Below are 19,452 nucleotides of genomic sequence, written 5' to 3'. Positions count from 1 at the left end.
TAGTCTACTACTATATTGTTTTTCTTAACTCCAAGTTATTATCCTCCAATCTAGGAGACTTTTGAGACACTCCCTGTCCAAGGTGGGCCCCATATAGAGCTGTTCACGAGTCGAGTTAGCTCAGTCAGCTAGCTCGACTCGATTAGGACAAGCTCGATTCGTCCCCGCTTGAAATTCGATTCAGATGGTATTGAGCTAGTTTTTGGAGTTTGAAAATTTTTCGAGTTGTGTTCTCGAATCAACTCGGATCAAACTTCAACTCGAATTGGCTTGGTGATTCAACAAAGTGTTGTTTCGGGTGCGTACATTCTCCACGGGATCAGCTGGTGGTGAGAAAAGAATGAATACAAAATAAATTAGAACTAAAATTTTAAAAAAACTATAAGACTACCCTCATATCTTAATTTTGATGTTATTCACTAAGTATTTGATAAAATATCTAGAAAGTGTTATTACTATTTTGCATTATGTGAAAAATTAAAGATGCACTTTATTTGTTTGAGAAATTGCGGCACAAGCTTGAACTAGCATGAATTGCTGACCGAATTCAGCCGATCTGGCCAGTCAAGCTCGAGAACTGAGCCTAGCCAAGTTGATTAGCTACTGGTGGAGCCGAGCCTAACTGTGCCAAGCACTTCTCGGTTCAACTCGTGTACAGAGGGCCCACATATAAGTAACAACTGGAAACAAGATGGAATAGGTTCACAAGAACAGGAAATCGAAGGTAAGCCAATACAACACATGTAACAGTCACAGATGGCTAGAGTATTCTAATTATGCAACATCATATTAATCTCACCGTCCATTTTGTGGCCTCTTGATGGACAGGCAGGGTCCATCCAATGTGCTGGACCATATGGATGGTCCAATCCATTGTTTTAACTGTCCATATAACAACATAGATTTCATGATCCTACGAAAAAATCAGTGCCCATCAAGCCATTGGTTAAAAAGAAATTATTTACACATTTTGAATTGTCTTCCATTAGTCATTCTGCAATGAAAATTTATTAAACTTGAAATGGACGGTCAGATTTTCTATCCGAACAGAACATTACATCTGCACCATAGAAATTCCAGGCTCTTGTCCAAGCCCAACTTATCTATAAATACAAATAAAAACAATAGCATTTAAAAACAAAACAAAAAAAAAGGTAAGAAATTCCAAATGATAAATAGATCTCTCCAGCACTAGCATTAGGGTGCTTTTATTCATCCAACAATGATAGTAGAGCCCCATTTATCCAATCAAATCTCCACCGCTCATTAGTGGGCCTATTCATGTCCACAACCGTCGGCTTTGTTGCAGAAAGTAGCAGGTTTGGGCTGGTTGGGCTTGTACAGGTCTTCAGCATCGTTGTCCACAACCACACCGTCCGGGGTTGCCGATTCAACGGTCTGGCATTCATGGCTAAGCAAAACGAGGCCCACCAGGGCTAGGCCCACCAACCACAATTGCAATTTGTTGTGTGCCATTTCTCTTCTTTCTTCTCTTTTTTTCTCTCTTTTGTTTTTGTATTTCCTTTTTTGCATACTACAAAGATGACAATGGTCTATTTATATAGGTTTTGGCTGTCCATACTTAGTAAGTTTTAGAGTTAGTTTTAACCGTCGACTAGAGAAAAGTGGTGGCCGTGGAATACGTAAGATGGACGGTTGATATTGATTTGGTTGGTTTTACTTTTACTTGGTACACGCACTTTTATAGCTAATGGCAACGGCTTATTGCTTAATTGTTTTTGCGTCTGTCGCGACTTAGGTTCTAGCGTGTGTCACGGGTCACTAGGGCCCACATGCTGAGATGGTCCGGTTCTTTGAACCGTCCATATTCTCTTTTCTGTGGTAAATAAGCTGTGATCTCTTAATCGTGCTTCAGTGACGATCTTAACCTTTGATTTAACTTGAATGCTGGCCGTTGAAAATTTTCTCATTGCTCTAAATTCATCTACATATCGTGATTCCCGGAATCATCCGTTCAGCTTATTTTCTTATGGTGATTCTTATGGAACATAGTCCACAACATGGGCGGTTCCGATCACCGGAAACTCAGCATGTGGACCCCAGTGGAGAACGACTGGCGCTGAATTCTGCGTCGTGACAGAGTCAAAACGGACTCGAGGAATTATAGGATACGCGACTGTAGACGGGTTTTCAATTCTAACGGGTGGGTCTCCCAACGTCGTTATCCTGATTCCAGACTATTGTTCCATTACATCCAACTGTAGCTGGATCGTGTCCCATTAATCTCCCAGATTGGAACATCCTAACCACTAGTCTTTGGTCTCTTTTTTTTGGGATAGCCCATCCACGGTGGGACATGACAAAATAGCGGTCTGGATTAGCAGGGCATATTCTGCACTTGTCAGAACTGAAAAAGCGCTCATAGAATTGCCATTCGTAAGAAGATGATTAAAGCTGTCTGGGCCATCATACCAATGGCTCAGATTTATCCAAATACTGATCCACACAGAATGGCCGATTTTTTGGCTCGCCAATGGCCCTGATTTTCGATTTACGTAGAAAATAGTCCAAAAAAATAAAAATAAAAAATTCTAAATATGCTTTCATTGAGATTTGAACTCAAGACCTCCCGCTTACTAAACGGGTGCTCTAACCAACTGAGCTATGAAAGCTCTGTTGACTTTGTTTACATATTTTCAATATTATTTAATAGTCATGTATAGTACAACTGTTACTAAGGATGCACACTGGTCGGTTCAGTCCAGTTTAGGGTGAAACCAGAACTGAACCATTCCTAATAGTTTCAGAAAAATCGGAACTGGAATTGGACCATTTGCACCCTAGAATCAGATCGTAAAAACCGATTCAATTCCGAATCAGTTCTACGGTTTTGGGCTTTTTATAATCAAGCCCAATTGCATGTTTTCTTTATAATCCTACCCATGTCCATTCGTGTTGTGATCCATTTGATGAATGGTCTAGATATTGTGTAAGGTGTGCAACAAAAAATTCATGAAAGCAATCAAAGGGCGAGAGAGAGAGAGAGAGAGAACCAACGAGCGAGAGAGAGGAGCATCGAGCAGTGGCCGGTGGGTGGAAGGTGGTTGTCCTCTATGTGTGTGTGTGTGTGTGTGTGTGTGTGTGAGTGAGTGAGAGAGAGAGAGAGAGAGAGAGAGAGAGAGAGAGAGAAGAATGGAATGGGGGCAGCATAAAGAGAATGAAGAGTTAGGGGCAGCATAAAGAGAATGAAGAGCTAGGGTTTTTTAATTTTTAAAATATACGGTTCGATTCTAGGTTCAGTTCCAAAACCGATTCCACCGTTCGGCTCCGCGATTTGGCTCTATGGTTCAATTTGGTTCTACATAACCCTAAACCGAGAATCGAACTAAACTAATTGGTTCTTTGATTTTCGAAACCGAAAGCGATGCACTTTAGAACCAGACCAAACCGTACTGTTTGGTCAGTTCCGGTCCGGTTTACCAGTTCTACCTGTTCCGTGTGCACCCTAACTGTTACAATCCACCATAGAGAGTATAAGACTTCAAAATCAAATACATTGGCTATAATTTAGAAGGTTAGTTATTTTTCACTTTAGTCGTTCATTTCATGTTCCCAAAAGTTAAACATAGAGGTCAATCAATACACCTTGCATAGGGCTGTCAATGGGCATGGATTGTTTAGGAAAAATTGAAATTTTGAATAGGTTTGTCCTAAGGAATTCAATATCCCATCATAACCCAAGCCATGGCTACATGACTGTAGACAAATAGATTTCTTTTTAAATTTTTTATTTTTCTACATTTCTCACAACTTCTAAAATTTTCTTTAGATGAAAATGCTCTACATTGAGCCTTGTATTAATAAAAGCCTCCATACCTTCTTTATATGTGAACATTTTTTATCACTAATCTTTGACTAAATTTTCTTTTACCAATGTACTCCAGCAATTTTTCGTGCTTTCCAACTTTTTTCTGGTCATCTTTTGTGTTTTTTTAATTATTCTCTTTAAAATAAACTACCACCTTAGAAAATTGGGTTTTAAGTTCATTTGGAAAGAAAATGAAATTAAAAAAATAATGTAAATATTCCACTATTGAAAGATAGGTGTTTTTTCTTTCTTTAAAAAATATTCACAAGCTATACTTTGGACCCAATTTTGATAAATTAAATGGTGTCTAAATGAGATGATTCTAATCATATTTAAAAGTTCGTCGAATTATCTTTTAAATTTGCCTAAGATCTAATCTAACCTCTAACAATGGAGTTATGACTATTTTCATGAGATTGTGCAATACTGAAAATGAACACGAACTCTAGCATAGACTTTGGACCCATTTTAAAAGGTCAAATAGTGCCCCAAATGAGACTATTGTAGTCTTGCTTGAGAGCTTGTCGAATTATCTTTCCAAACGAGCTCAAGATATCCCTAATTCAACCTACAATGAGAGTTATGACCATTTTTTGTGAGATTGTAAGATGCTATAAATAGCATCGAACAGTTTGTGAACATCATCATAAACGATTGAGTCACTTTTAAAATGTCAAATGATGTCCAAATGAGATGATTTTATTCACATTTGAAAAGTTATCGAATTATCTTTCCAACAAGTCTAAGATCACCATAATTTGACCTGTAAAGAGGGATTTAAGATCGTTTTCATGGGGATCATGCAATTCTAGAAATGAATGCAGAAGAAAGCACGTACCGAACATGAATACAAGCGCGGTCCTACGAAAACGATCATAACTCCCTTGCCCGCATTCACATTTGGTTTCAACATCATGTGATCCCACAAAAATTATCATAACTCACTTGTTACAAGTCAAATCGGAATGATCTTAGGCTCATTGGGAAGATAATTTAACAAGCTTTCAAACAAAACTCGAATTATTTCATTTAGACACCATTTGACCTTTTAAAAGTTATCAAAAGTCCATAATGACCTTCATAAATTATTTTGTTTCTAATATTGTGTTGTCCCACAAAAACAATTATCCCTCATTACGAGTTAGATTGGGGTGATCTTGGGCTCTCTTGATAAATAATTCGACAGTCTTTCAAATGAGATTAAAATAATTTCATTTGAACATCATTTGACCTTTTAAAATTGAAACGAAAATTATACTGACATTCACGTTCATATCTAGCATCATGCAATCCTACAAAAATGACCATAACTCCCTTATTATAGGTTAGATCAGGATCATCTTAAGTTCATTGGAAAGATAATTCAATAACCTTTTAAATGTGACTGAAATTATTTCATTTAGATATCATTTGACCTTTCAAAATTGGGCCAAAAGTCTAATTCATGAATAATTCACATTTGTTATTGGATTTTGGCCAAGTTTTGAAAAGTCAAATGGTGTCCAAATGAGATAATTCTATTTTGGTATGATCAAGCGATGTTGGAAACGCAACAATCACGTTCACTTTCAATGCACAATTGCGTTTTCTTTCAGTACACATTGATTTAGGGTTCAATACACTATCACATTTGCTTTCAATACACCACTATATTCACTTTTGATGCGTTGTTGTGTTCGCTTTTAGCACACACTCGTGTTCACATTCGTAATCATTTTCAATATCATATAATCCCATAAAATGGTTATAAATTCTTTATTACAAGTCGGATTGGGGCAATCTTGGGCTTGTCAGAAAGATAATTTGATCACATTTAAATGAAATTAAAATCATCTCATTTGAATATCAACATTTCAAAATATGGCCTAAATTTCAAAGAGAACACAAATTGTTTGTCATTATGGACTTTGGGCCTGATTTTGAAATAAAATGGTGTCCAAATGGTATAATAATTGTTATATTTGAAAGCTCATTGAATTATTTTTCCACTAAGCCCAAGATCAACCCGATCCAACCTATTAATGAGAGAATTATGGTCGTTTTAGTGGGATCGCATAATGCTAGAAACAAAACAAAATAGTTTGTGAATGTCATCGTAGACTTTAGGCCCACTTTTGAAAGTCAAATGGTGTCTAAATAAGATGATTTTAATCATATTTGAAACTTTATCAAATTATTTTTCTAACAAGCCCACGATCACTCTTGTCCAAGTTATAATGAGGGAGCTATGACCATTTTCGTGGGATCGCGTGATGTTAAAGCTGAATACAAGTACACTCATGTTCTAAACATAAACATGAGTGTATATCGAACACAATCCGCTTTCGATATACAATTACTTTTGTGTTCATTTTCAGCATTGCGCAATCCCACAGAAACTATCATAACCTCCTCGTTACAAGTCAGATCGGTGTGATCTTGGGCTCATTAAAAAGATAATTTAGTAACGTTTCAAATGGGACCGAAATCGTCTCATTTAAACATCATTTAACATCTCAAAAGTGAGTCCAAAGTCCATGATGACATTTCCAAACTATTTTGTCCTGCTTTCAGCATTGCGTGATCATACAAAAATGATCATAACTCTCTTGTTGCAAGTTTGATTGGAATAATCTTCAACTCATGGAAAGATAATTCAACGAGCTTTCAGGTGGGACTAGAGTCATCTCATTTGGACACAATTAATTTGATCTTTCAAAAATGAGCCCAAAGTCTATGTTAGCCCTCGCATTCATTTTCAACATCATGCAATCTCATGAAAATTGTCATAACTCCCTTATTATAGGTTCTATCGAGGTGATTATGGACTTGTTGGAAAGATAATTTGACAATCTTTTAAATGGGATTAGAATTATCTCATTTGAACATCATTTGATCTTTTAAAACTACGCTTAAAGTCCAACTTGCAAATAATTTTTAAAGAAAGAAGAAGAACCCATCTTCTTTCGAAAAAAGCTTAGAAAATAGTAAATTTTTTACAATGCTTTTTCATCTCATTTCCTTTTCAAATAAATTTTGAATTCACTTTTTCGAAGTGGTAGTTTCTTCCAAAGTGAATAATTAGAAAACACGAAAGATTACCAGAGAATAGTCACAAAAACATAAGAAATGTAGTGGTACAAGAAAGTTTAAGTATCTGTTTGATTTTCTAAAGTAAACGTAATTGCATTGTAAATAGGTAATAATTATTTCCATATGTAATTACGGCATCGTTTTCTAGAATTGATTTGACTCCTACTTTTCTCAACTCTAAAATCGAGGATGCTGCTAAATATTTGTGGGGCCCACCATTATGTATGTGGATTATCCACACCGTCCATCCATTATGCCAACTGAATTTAGGGCATGAGCCAAAAAATGAGCCAAATTTAAAGTTCAAGTGGACCACGCCACAAGAAAAAAGGAATCGAACACCCACCGTTAAAAACTTCTTGGGGCCACTTCAACGTTGGATCTACCTCATTTTTTAGCTCATGCCTCAAAATGTCATAGTAAAGCAAATGGACAACACGGATATGTCATATACATCATTGTGGGGCCCACAAATTTAACTTCATCCTTTTAGACCATTTTCCCAAGCAGAAGTATCTACCTATTTCTAAACAGGATGAAATTGTAATAAATAGGTATTTACGAGGCATTTACAATGAATTTGAAAAATCAAATAGGCCCTAAATGTAGAAAAGAAGGTAAATGAATGGCCTTTGTAAACACAAAGCTTGATATATGACTTTTTCATCTAAAGAATTTTAAATATTACATAGAGGTGCAGAAAAATAAAAATTTTAAAATAAATATTATTTTTGTACTCTTACAAAATTTTGGGTACATTTACGTAGAAGACTCGTTGTAAAATGATTTGGCGAGAAACAGGTTATGTGCACCCAAGTTCCATTTAGGGGATCCCTATTCATGTCCAAAACTAGGTCTCATATATGTACATGATCTCTATCCAAAGGTCATCGTGGGAGGGGGTGCCCCTGGGTCAAGTTAGCTTGAAGCGGGTTTGGGCCAAGTCATTGGCTTGTTGGTGAATTGGCCCAACCGCTCTTGAAGCGGGCTTGGGCCAAGTTATTGGCTTATTGGTGAATTGGCCCAACCGGCGCCTGAAGTGGGTTTGGGCCAAGTTAGAGCTGCAACTTGGATTTAGATTAACCCAGACCCAACTGACCCAATCCGACCTTCAGTGCCATTGCCCTCAGGTTAGGTTAGGTTTGCAAAACTGTAATCTAATTTGAAATTGGTGGGGTGCAGGTTTAGCAAATTTGGGTAGGAATAGCTCAAGTAGGGCATAATCACATGGGTTGATTTAAGGGTCAGTACAAAGACACGTGTCACATTGGCAAATATAGGTTAGGCTAAACTGTCCAATGCAACTAAGAGCACTGGAGCATTTCTCATATTATTCAATGGTATTAGAAACATACACTGCTGTTATTTTAATGATAATCACACCTAGGTTCATGAAATAAAATAAATAATTTAAAAAATTCTGCACGATCGTGGCCGCTGATCCATCTTGATAAAGGCCCACTTGGCTGTATGTACAAATTATCTTTGATTATTTATCTGACAAGCCTGGCCGTCGATCGCCAAATATTTAAATATCACACGGCCGTCTGATTAATAGCCATCAAATGAACGGCTCAAAGCAAAAATGGCCAACGGTCCATGTTTATCTGGTAAAAATCAGCCCGCTAGGATCATCCATAGGTGAAAGTTTCTATAATCTGCACGATCTGGATTCATGTATCATGTGGGCCCCAATTCGAGTTGAAAAACAGATGCCATTTTAATGTGTGGATGATGATGAACTGAGTTCGCTCCTTGCTCTTGCAGTCTGCACAATACAACAAAACAATAACTCTCGTTAACATATTCCCAGTATATCATACATGATACAAGATAAGAGATGGTAATGGGCCTGGATGGCCCATCTGGGGTGGGCCCACATCCATTTTGCTTACATGGTCATTTCCAGGCCCGTGTTTAAGCCCATATCAACAAAGAGTTGGGATCTTCTTAGTGGGGCCCACAATGAACCCTGGCTCAGGCTACTTATTGTTGGTTGATGGGCCTGGGCCTTTTTTTAGTCCCAAAGGGACATGGATTGTGCATGGGCCAGGGTTTTAAGATCGACGGGCAGATGAATGCCGGCCCATTGCCACCTACAGACATTAGATCATTTGATTCTACCATGTTGGCCACTGAATTTTTCCAAACTTTGTCAAGCTCATCGAACACGACGCTGATCGTCGGCCGCCCTTTGCTTGATTTAGCGACGCAAAGAACAGCAACTTTCAAGATGGCTTCAAAATCTTCCATGTTAAGCTGTCCATTAAGTTGTGGGTCCACAAAATCCGACAGCGGGCGTCTTTTCATGAACACATCCTTTGCCTGCACAAACATCAGCAACATTAAAACACCCATACATGTGCTCGCACATGTGCACGTACGTGTGTGGGCCCACTATACACAACAACACCAAAAGATATAGGGATTGCAATGGCCCATGTTGTCCTTTTCATGAATTGGACATAAAGATCAGGCCTGGGGATGGCCCATTTATCGATTGGGCCTTCGGGCATAAAGATCAGGCCTGTTATGGCCCATTTATCGATTGGGCCCTCAAGTCCCAGTCCATATTGTCATTAACGGGCCTAGGCCCACTTCAGGCCAGCCCAAAACAGATGTTGTCCGGGTAATGATCATTGATGGTAATTACCAAACTTTCGATCAGTGTCTGGCCCACCATGATGTGTGAGTCACATCCATCCCCTCTATTAGATTCAGTTATAAATGTTAGGCATAGTTCCAAAAATCTAGCCTGACCCATAATTCAGGTGGGCCACACTAAAGGAAACAATGAGGGACGTTGGGAAACTTCAAGATGGAATTTGCGGTCCAACATGTTGCCTACATGCAATCAAACCATTAATTATGTGTGTCCCACCAGGATAAGGGACGCAGAAAAACCGAGGGCATCCGAGAAAATAAGGTGGGCCACACCATGTGAATGTATACATTTTATGTATAATTGCAAATCACTCCTTGTGATCATCCCACCTGAGTTTCCAACTGGGATGGTTCTTCGCATTTAAGGAGAAAATGAGGTGGAGAACCAGATTCACTGTGTGGATTGTACCTACACATCAAAGGTAGGCCCAAAAGAACTCGAACCCTATCTGATCATCCCCCATGTAGCCAAACCGTTCATGGGCCTGAACCCAGGCCCAGATCTAAATGATGGGCCTTTAAGTCAGGCCAAAGCCCATTTTGATTGACAAAAATTACATGGAGGGGCATGTATGTATGGTACACACCTTCCTCGTCAGATGATCACGTGCGTCGAGATCCAGTTCGATGACCCGCCGACCCGATAGGATCTGCAGCACGACGATCCCGAAGCTATAGACGTCGCTGGCGCTCGTGAGCTTGGCGTTGATCATGTACTCAGGGTCCATATATCCAATGGTCCCTCTCACGTCCGTGAATACCTTGCTTTCCTGCATCCCTAGAATCTTTGCCAGCCCAAAATCTGATAGCTTCGGCGTCATGTCCTCCGTCAGTAGAATGTTCGTGAGCTGCACACGTAGATATGATCCATCCATCAACATTCATTCGTGAATCTGGACTGTCCATCTGAAGGGCCCCACTGTGGATGGCTGACTGATCTTATTTTGAGTCCGTTTCAAGGCTACAGATCAGATGGCTAGGATTGATCCATCAGTATGTCTTTTTGTACTGTGGGCTATCTAAAGTAGGGCCCACCAGATGGGCGGTCTGGATTGCGAAGCAAGATTGTTCCATAACTCAATCGGAATTCTACGGTCAGATGCAGGAGGATACGTATCCTCTGGTCCTGAGATTGTACGAGTGGGTCTGCTGACGAATGATCCAGACCGTTCACATGATGCGCAATGGCATGGATGCACCCTACATAAAGACTTCTCAGATTACGAGTTCCTAACCACCGAATCATTTATCTTTTTCCCAGTTGACTGTTGGCCACTCTATCCTATTACCGATCGTTTAAGACAAGGACCGTCCCCTATTTTGGGGATTTTCTAGTTCCATCCTTGGCAAGGCCTATCAAATCGATGGTCTCGATCTTTTAAGGATGGGCCCCACTCGTACCAACCCCGGGCCTGAAGATACAATACATATCCTCACCGTAGAACTCAAACTACTCCATTCATAGGGTGTGATCAACGGTTGTCGTTACCTTGATGTCTCTATGGACAATGCAACCGTCAGGATAACCGTGGAGAAATCTTAATGCAAGGGCACAGTCCCTCAAGATCCTGACTCTCTCATCCCATGAAAGTACATTGTCATTCCCTGCATGTCCATGTACCATACCAGTTAGAACTTGGAAATGATTATGAAGATGAAAGAAGATCCTGGGTAGCAATGGGCCCTTCCCAAGCCCAACTCGTTTACCTTTCAAATCAAAATCTCAGGCCCACTTACGGGCCCACCATCCATCAATGAACCTGAACCTAACCCGATATTCTTACTACCAAAAGGTTGGACCCAGACACATAAAAATCGGGCCGGGTCCATCGGAAGCCCTTCCAGGAACTTTTGGGCTTTTATGGGTTTAGACCGGCCCATTTATGTACTGGGCCTATATCAGGCAGAAGATAGGCCCATTGTCATCCAAGCATGAAATGTTAGTGTAACCGAAATGTTGAGCCGTTACGTAGTAGATGCTGGGCTAGATTTCCATATGCACAGTACTCATAGACCAAGAACTGTTCTCCACGGTCAACACAGCATCCGAAGAGGCAAACCAGATTTGGATGGCGGATCCTCGACAGCCCATCAACTTCCCTCGTGAAGGAATCCGAGTTTTTGCTCTTGTATATTTGCTTGATTGCCACAACCTGCCCACTTGGAAGAATGCCTTTGTAGACGCGGCCCGCGCTTCCTGCACCCAAGCTCTCCCTCTGGTTGCCGAAGTTCATCGCATTTTCAATCTCCACCCGGGAGAATCTATACAGCCCTGACCATGCATTTATTCCTTTCCCTTGTAGATTCAAAGACAAAGACAGGTTATCCTTGTGCTTATGCTGTTAATCCAATATCTAAATAGGGAGTTCTGATCAGGTGGGCCCAAACCGTCGCGTTGGCCCAATTATGAGATGCGCCAGTGTAAGTTGATGGATAAAGAAATTGGGCAAATGGGCCTTGTTAATCACATGTATGTGTGTATGATTTGGATGGGCCCAGTTTTGGGCCAGCCAAACTAGACGGTGGGCCGACACTGATCAACGGATGATCTGAGTGATGAGTACCGTGGGCGCGTTTAGTGGGCTTGTTCTTCCTGGTCACGTACTTAATTAGCATGATGATTAGCAGCAACCCTACCGCCGCCATCGTTATCGCTAATATAGCTTTGGCCACGGCATCTGATGAGCCATTTGAGTTTCTATGAGTAATTATTTCTACTATAAATGCGTGATCATGTTCTAAATTTTTTATAGATTGGGTGTTTTTTGAATATTTTGATCATCTGATTGGTGGGCCAGCCATCGATATGGACCATCCAACCAATGGGTCACCTAAAGCTGCACTGGAAAATCAGAGACTGAAAGAGTGAAATACAGATCCCATAGCTGCAAGTCCTTTGCATGGTAAAGAGGACGAAATCATGGAAGAGACGAAGTTTGGTCCAAGAAAATGGAATTTCAGCTATGACCCACGAAATGTGGGGTCCAGTTCTAAGTAGCAAACATTTATAACTATTAAGAACCAAGTCCATTGAATAACTCAGGGACAGGTTCTTTCCAAGTAAATAGGATTAATGTAAGACTTGCCACATATTCATTCTTAGCACGGTTAGACCAAAAGAAGCCCAAATGAAAACGAAAGTGATCCAACAAAACTATACCTAGTCCTATGTAAGGCATGACGTAATTGAATCTTGGGCATGTTTGGGTTAAAGAAATCCATTTCGGATATAGAGAAATTATGTGGACCATAAATCAGTCATAACTTTTGATATAGGCATTGTCACAAAATGCATAACCTATCAATCTTTATGTAACAATAGTTTCGCGGTTAAATTACCTACAAAGTAGGTCGTGCACATTCGTTTTATAGAAAAGCGAACACTTCTAGTTCATATTATGACTTTAGGAAATTTTACTATTTTTAGTAATTTTCTTTTTTTGTCTTATTTCCTTATTTTTAGAATTTTATGATTTTCATTTTTTAAAGGAAATAGTCCCTAATAATGCTAGGAATGTTCCAATAAAATAAATTTATTTGGACTTTCTATTTTTTGGCAAATTTTGCTATAAAAAAGTTTTACTATTTTGAGCAACTTTCGAATTATGTTTAGAATTTTGCTATTTTGGGTAGGTTTCAAATTAGGATTTTGAGTCATATATACAAGTGATATAATCGAAAATTTTTAAATTACTATTCAATAAAATATTCAAATTTTCTCTCTTATTTTCTCCTAGATTCAAAAACTCTCTTTATGCATGCGCAGTTTTAATCACATGAGTAAGGTTATGATCTTTCTCTCATTATTTCACACTCTTCCCTGCATCAGTGTTCTTGGTTGCACCAAAATTTCTTGAAATGTCATAAAATTTTGCACTAAATTAGATTGATAATGAAAATTTCAAGATATTTTGTGCAACCAAACACACCCTAAAATATAAATGATATAAAAATAATGTGAGTTGAGTTATGGAGTTTTAATGAGTTATTGTCAAGCTTTACTAAGTTTTCTTGACCCAAGTCTTAAGTCTTTTCTTGAATTTTGACTGAGTCGTCACCAAGTTGAGTTTTTTCCCGAGTCTATGGAAATCTTATCAACTTGAACTAACTCAGTTGAGTCAATTCAAGGAAGTCATTTACCCAAGTGGCATGGCCATAGCGGCAAGTGGTAAAATTCAAGGAAATTCAATCACTCTTTCGGTTAAAGCAATTTCACTTACACTTGATCCTGAAGTAGCGAGTATCTGTCAAGTAAAACAGAATCAAATCAGCAGAAATTCAATTTCCGATAAATAAGATATTCCTAGGCAAAATGCAGAAAAAAATGAAGCCCCGATCTACATCAACGGCTTTTCTTACCTTGTCGATCCAAAGCAGGCAAACACCTATAGAAGTCATTTACCCAAGTGGCATTTCCAATTTTAGAAACGGCGATCGCCACGACAATCGCAACTGGACATATCTCCATCTCAATACTGTTGTGCTCCACGTTTAGATGCATGAGAAGGTTCTTGGTCGTGTCCTCAATCCCTTTCGCACACCTCGAACAAGTGTCATTGAAAGAAGGAGTATCGAATTGAGAGCAGGTCTTTAGGAGAGCTTGATAATTTTCATTGAAGTTTTTTACTAAATATGATAATGTGAGGTTGGAGCATGCACTGGAGCCTAGATATAGATGTTCAAAGCCACATGATTTGATGGATATGGAGTTGTAGTTGGGGTCGGAAGAGTCGCAAGCTAGCCATTGGTTACTGTCAATGAAGAGAGGGCCAAGGCCAGTGCCAGTTCCGTTGACATGGAGAGCTAGAGCTTGAGAGAGTGTGTTGAGAGAATTCCCACAGCAGCGGTTGGTCGTGACGCCGCCCCACTCCTTGATTTTCTCTCGGTGGTGGAGGCATTCGCCGGATGGTTCGTATGGGTACTTGCTGAAATCCAGATCGCAAGCTGTAGAAGGTGGAAGGTGGTTAGATATAATCGGACTGAGTTGACTCGGACAATTGTGTTTTCTTCTCGTTTTTATTTTTTATGAAATCAGCAAAGAAAAATCATCACCGTCTCATACGATCGACTCAGCTGAGTCGACTCACCACACTCTAGTCAGTCAATCAGCTTGACTAGCATTTCTAACCAAGATCCAGGCCGTTCATCAGGTGAGATCATGGTTTTTAGATTTGGAGACTTGGATCGACTTGTTCACTCTCGAGTTGAGTCGTGACTTGACTGAGTCGAGGGCGACTCGAGAGAGAGGGAGGGCAGCTTGTAGTATTATGGCAAACTTGGCCCTGACCCACCAACACGACCTGGACCTAGGTTCTAGTCAACTCATTTTCTATATAAGTTGAGTTCCGGTTGTGTTTTTTCAATTCATTTTTTTTTAAGATGAATTTAAACTGAGTTGACTCTGACAATTCAAGTCTCTTCTCATTTTTCTTTTCAAAAAGTGAGTAAAGATAAATCATCACCATACCCCTCACCTAAGTCAACTTACTACACTCTAGTCAGCCAACCGGCTTGACCAGAATTTCTTACCAGGATCAAGGACGTTCATCAGGTGAGATTTGATTTTTAGACTTGTAGACTTGGATAACTTGTTCACTCCCAAGTTGAGTTGGGTGGGGGTCCGTACTCTTGCTTGGGGGGTAGACTCTCAAGAGTTTCAACTCCCGGTCAAGGGTTCGAGTGCCCATAGGTGGTGAAATTCCACTAGCGTAAGTGTGTTGGGTGTGTGTGCGTGTGGAAAAAAAAAAAAAAGTTGAATAGGGAGGTAGACTCTCAGGAGTTTCAACACCCGGTCAAGGGTTCAAGTACCCATAGGTAGTGAAATCCCACTACGGCCTGAGTGTCTGGGGGTGTGTGCGTGTGAAAAAAAAAAAAAAAAAAAAAGTTGAGTCATGACTTAGTTGAGTTTAGGGTGACTTGAGGGAGATGGATGGCAGCTTATAGTATCATGGCAAATTCGATCCTAATCTACCAACACCAACACGATCTAAACCAGGGTTTTGGTCAACTTATTTTCTGTATGAGTTAAGTTCAGGTTGTATTTTGTAATTAAAAAAATAAAAAATGAAAAATGAATGAATTTGAACTAAGTTGGCTTAGACAATTCAAATCTCTTGTCGTCTTTCTTTTCAAGAAATAAGTGAAGAAAATCATCACCATTCCCCACATCCAACTTTGATGAGCCAACTCACTACACTCTAGTCAGCCAATAAGCTTGACTAGAATTTCTTACCAAGATCCAAGCCAGTCATCAAGTGAGATAATGGTTTTTAGACTCAAAAGACTTGGATCGACTTGTTAACTCCCAAGTCATGCCATGACTTGCCTGAGTCTAGGGTGACTCGAGAGAGAGGGAGGGAGCTCGTAGTATTATGACAAATTTGACCCCTGACCTACCAACACAGCTTGGACTGAGGGTTCAAGTCAACTTATTTTTGATATGAGTTGAGTTTAGGTTATGTTTCGTCAATCCAAAATTTAATAAATAAATATAAGTTATTTAAATTGAACTTAACAAATTATGAATATAGTTGACCCTTGCCTTCATATTGAATGCTAATTATATGTGTATTGTATATTATAATATAAATTTAAGAAAAAATAAATAAATTTGATCATCAAGTACAATTATAGTAAGAGGTTTATTTTAAATTAATTAATATTTATAAATACATATGATTAATAATTTTATAGTTTTATATAAAACGATGATATTTTTATTTTAAATTTATTTTTTATAAATTTATGTAAATGAGTAAGTTAAATTTGAGTTGCCTCACATACAAATAGGTTCTTGGGTTGGGGTTGAAATTTTCAACCTATTTAATTAATAAGTTGAATCAGGTTCAACCTTCGACCCAAACCGGCCTAACCCGATCCAAACCGACTCATTGTCACTCTTAAACGAACCGGATCGGGTAGAGCCGAATTGGAGTTGACTCGCCCAAGCTGCACCCTCTGACTTAGACGAGTCATAAGACAGTGTGTGAGGTGCACGCCCGAGTTTCCACTCGTGAGAGAGACAGAGAGAGAGAGAGAGAGGGAGGGAGTCATGTGAGTGTGAGAGAGAGAGAGTCGTGTGAGAGAGAGAGAGGGACCTGATGGTCTCCTGATGGAGCTGATGATTTGCAAGAAAAGGGAAAGAAGGAGAAATAATCTTGCTTTCATCTTCGTTTGTCATTGCATTGCTCTCTCTATCGTACGAACAGAAGAAAAAAATTCCAACGGCTCTGATTTTACAAAAGAGAAGCACCGAGTGGAAAAGTTATATACGTTGCTCGTCGTGACCATCGAGAGAACAGTGGTGTCGTTAGCTTCGTCGCACGATGGATATTCTTATTTTGTATAGACAGGTTCCTCTTCAACTTCTGTAGGACAAGCTTATAATACAATCGTTTTGTGGGCCCCACTGTGAGTTTTTCATGATATCTACTCCGTCCATCATGTCGGCCCTCTCATTAAATACTTGGATCCCACAAAATCAGACCTATCCAAAACTTAGGAATCCCACACCATGTAAACTAATTCCGACAACAATGAAAATCACGTGGTGTGGTCCATATCAGTTGTTAGAACGAACTAATGTTATGGTTACCCATTCATCCATGTTGTATGTGTCTTATTAATGGATTGGATGTCATATAAAAGACACAATGGGTCCCACAAAAAATTGGGGAGTTTTAATGGTGGGCGTTCACATCCCAACTGTACCATTCGTGTGATCCATATGTGTTTTAGATCATCTTGATTTTTGGTATTATGGATGAACCTAAATGGGCTCACCTTAGGGACGGAGTGGATGTGATCTCTACATCACAGTGGACCCCACACTCAACATTGTAAGATAAGCTTGTTCTACAATAGCTGTACAGAAACCGGTCTCGTGAAAGAGAGCATAAACAAAAGGAAAAGAATGCTTTTATGTGTCTGTTCGCAGCTTCACGCCTTAGTAATCATCGGATGTATCTCATACAATCGCAGGCCGAGGGTTTGTACAGTACCCTCAACCTTTTAGTTTTACAAGAGAGCCCATGGTTCAGTCATCAGAGCCGTTGATAGCATGGACCAAGGTCCTAATTCTTCAATAGGTGGGCGGCACATGGACCATTAGCAAAACAAAGTATAGCCATGGCTTACATTCAAAAAAGAAAAAAGGTGGCCAAGTTCTGATGGATGAATCTTCCATTTGGGTTTTTTATGCTGTGTAGGCCATAGAAAGTGAGGCCCGACAATTCAACGGTTTGGATCACTGAAACCTTGGCCCGCCGTTCATAAATGAAAAATCCAAGCGGATTGTAAAGAGTCTGCGCTGAGCATTGCATGGTACCTCGTCATTCACGACCCGCTCGTCGTGGCATGGATGAGAAGTGATGTAATGAGCTAGTGTATAGAAAGCTTCCCGTGCACCTAGTTCCATTTGAACCTTTTTTCACTTAAATTACATATCTTAACCGTCCAATATGTCTATTACGAAATTCATAGACTACCTTGGAAGATCGTACTGATTAGATGATATGTACTTGCCATTTGGTGAGATTCAGAAATGAATGGTAGTTTGTAGAATATTGATCCAATAGTGGATATTTCGGTCCATAGATTTCTGAATTTTTCTTTTAATTAACAGAATAAGAGTTAATCAAACGTAATGGACGGTCCAGATAGGATATTCCAATGCTAAAAATTCCAAACTCAACTAGATGCATAGGAAGGCTTCCAAACAATGATCGCACTGTAGTCTGTAGATTATCTCTCTTTATGAAAATATGTACATCGGCCAGCATATTGTGGAGCACATGCACATTATATAACTGAATATGTAAGAAGTGAATAGATAATCCAAACCGTCCATGCCATTTCCATTGCTGTGGATGGGCTGTAATTCAGAAATCACAGGGATCAGAAAAACAATAACTATCTGATTGTGTCTATTAAATGGGTGATTGAAAAAGAAAATTAGATCTCTTAGGTCAAGATAGGAATGTCTATTGATAATATGATGAAGAATTTTGATGATATGGCCCACCCATAGTAGGACCGTCTTATGCGATTTCAATTGAGATATGTGTTACTTTGACCGATTATCCTACAGGTAAATAGACAAGGCGGACACTGAGTTTTTGTCCAAATAGCCCCTAACGTGATGTGGTGGGAGTTTGTACCGACCATTGAACCACATTTGAGTTTATGTAATCTTGAAATTACTTTTCCATTTTTAAATGATTGAAATGCTTCTTTGTCAAGACTACCCCTCCCGCCGCGACTCTTATCTTAAAAGGAAAAACATCCTTTAAAAAAGTGACATGCCCTGTCAAAAATTAAAATTCAGCTCATTCATTGGTCAATACGATACATTCATTTTAATTAGACAGTTGTTAACGAATATGAGAAGATTTTTTATTATTTGTTTGAATTTATCTATGTCTCACAACTACACCAACATTGTGTGTTAATTATGAAATATGTTTCTCCCATGCGGTATGTTTGTTTTAAGTTTTGCCCACAAACTTAGGCCCATGACATGAAATTAAAACACTTTACATGTGAATAGGATAGATTTGCTTCAAGACAGCACAATGGGCCCTACATAAGATGTGGATGATCTGTGGGTCCCACCTGTTTGATGTCAGCAGGTTCTGTAGGCACCGTGATGTACGTGTTATCTGCACCGTCCATTTGGACGGTGCTGTGAGGGACACCACGATAAGTGCATGTTATCTACACCGTCCATTTGACAGTGGACCCACTTATGATGTAAGTGTTCCATTCGTCTGTCCATTTGGACGTTGGATGTTGTTTTTCTTTTTAAACTTTATATTTATATGTATATAATAATAATGTATTATATTATATGGGTGGGGCCCACCTGATATGGAAGTGGATTGGCTGGA

At 39.3% G+C, this 19,452-nt stretch overlaps 1 protein-coding gene and 1 non-coding gene across 2 annotated transcripts; both read right to left on the bottom strand.

Moving 5' to 3' along the window:
* Positions 1 to 2,559: 2,559 nt before the first annotated feature.
* Positions 2,560 to 2,633, bottom strand: TRNAT-AGU (transfer RNA threonine (anticodon AGU)). The gene has a single exon. It is a non-coding gene; the product is annotated as a tRNA-Thr (tRNA).
* Positions 2,634 to 8,621: 5,988 nt separating this feature from the next.
* LOC131247165 (probable serine/threonine-protein kinase PBL28) lies at positions 8,622 to 15,113 on the bottom strand. Its single transcript, XM_058247597.1, has 9 exons — positions 15,095 to 15,113; positions 13,925 to 14,509; positions 13,786 to 13,809; positions 12,130 to 12,243; positions 11,535 to 11,861; positions 11,055 to 11,170; positions 10,153 to 10,413; positions 9,026 to 9,226; positions 8,622 to 8,669 (listed from the first exon to the last, which is right to left on the bottom strand). Exons 1-9 carry the CDS (start codon positions 15,111 to 15,113, stop codon positions 8,622 to 8,624), a joined length of 1,695 nt encoding a protein of 564 aa, XP_058103580.1.
* Between the last annotated feature and the right edge of the window lie 4,339 nt (positions 15,114 to 19,452).

This window comes from Magnolia sinica, chromosome 5 (assembly GCF_029962835.1).
Source record: "Magnolia sinica isolate HGM2019 chromosome 5, MsV1, whole genome shotgun sequence".
Lineage (NCBI taxonomy): Eukaryota > Viridiplantae > Streptophyta > Magnoliopsida > Magnoliales > Magnoliaceae > Magnolia > Magnolia sinica.
This window is presented reverse-complemented; position numbering and strand designations above follow the sequence as displayed.

Excerpts from the sequence above, each read along its gene's own strand:
- LOC131247165 (XM_058247597.1), bottom strand. Across the intron at positions 12,244-13,785 it reads TCGCTACTTCAGGATCAAGT|ATGCCGTGGCCAAAGCTATA; the intron begins GTAAGTGAAATT and ends ATGGCTCATCAG. Across the intron at positions 11,862-12,129 it reads GCCCACTAAACGCGCCCACG|GGAAAGGAATAAATGCATGG; the intron begins GTACTCATCACT and ends TGAATCTACAAG.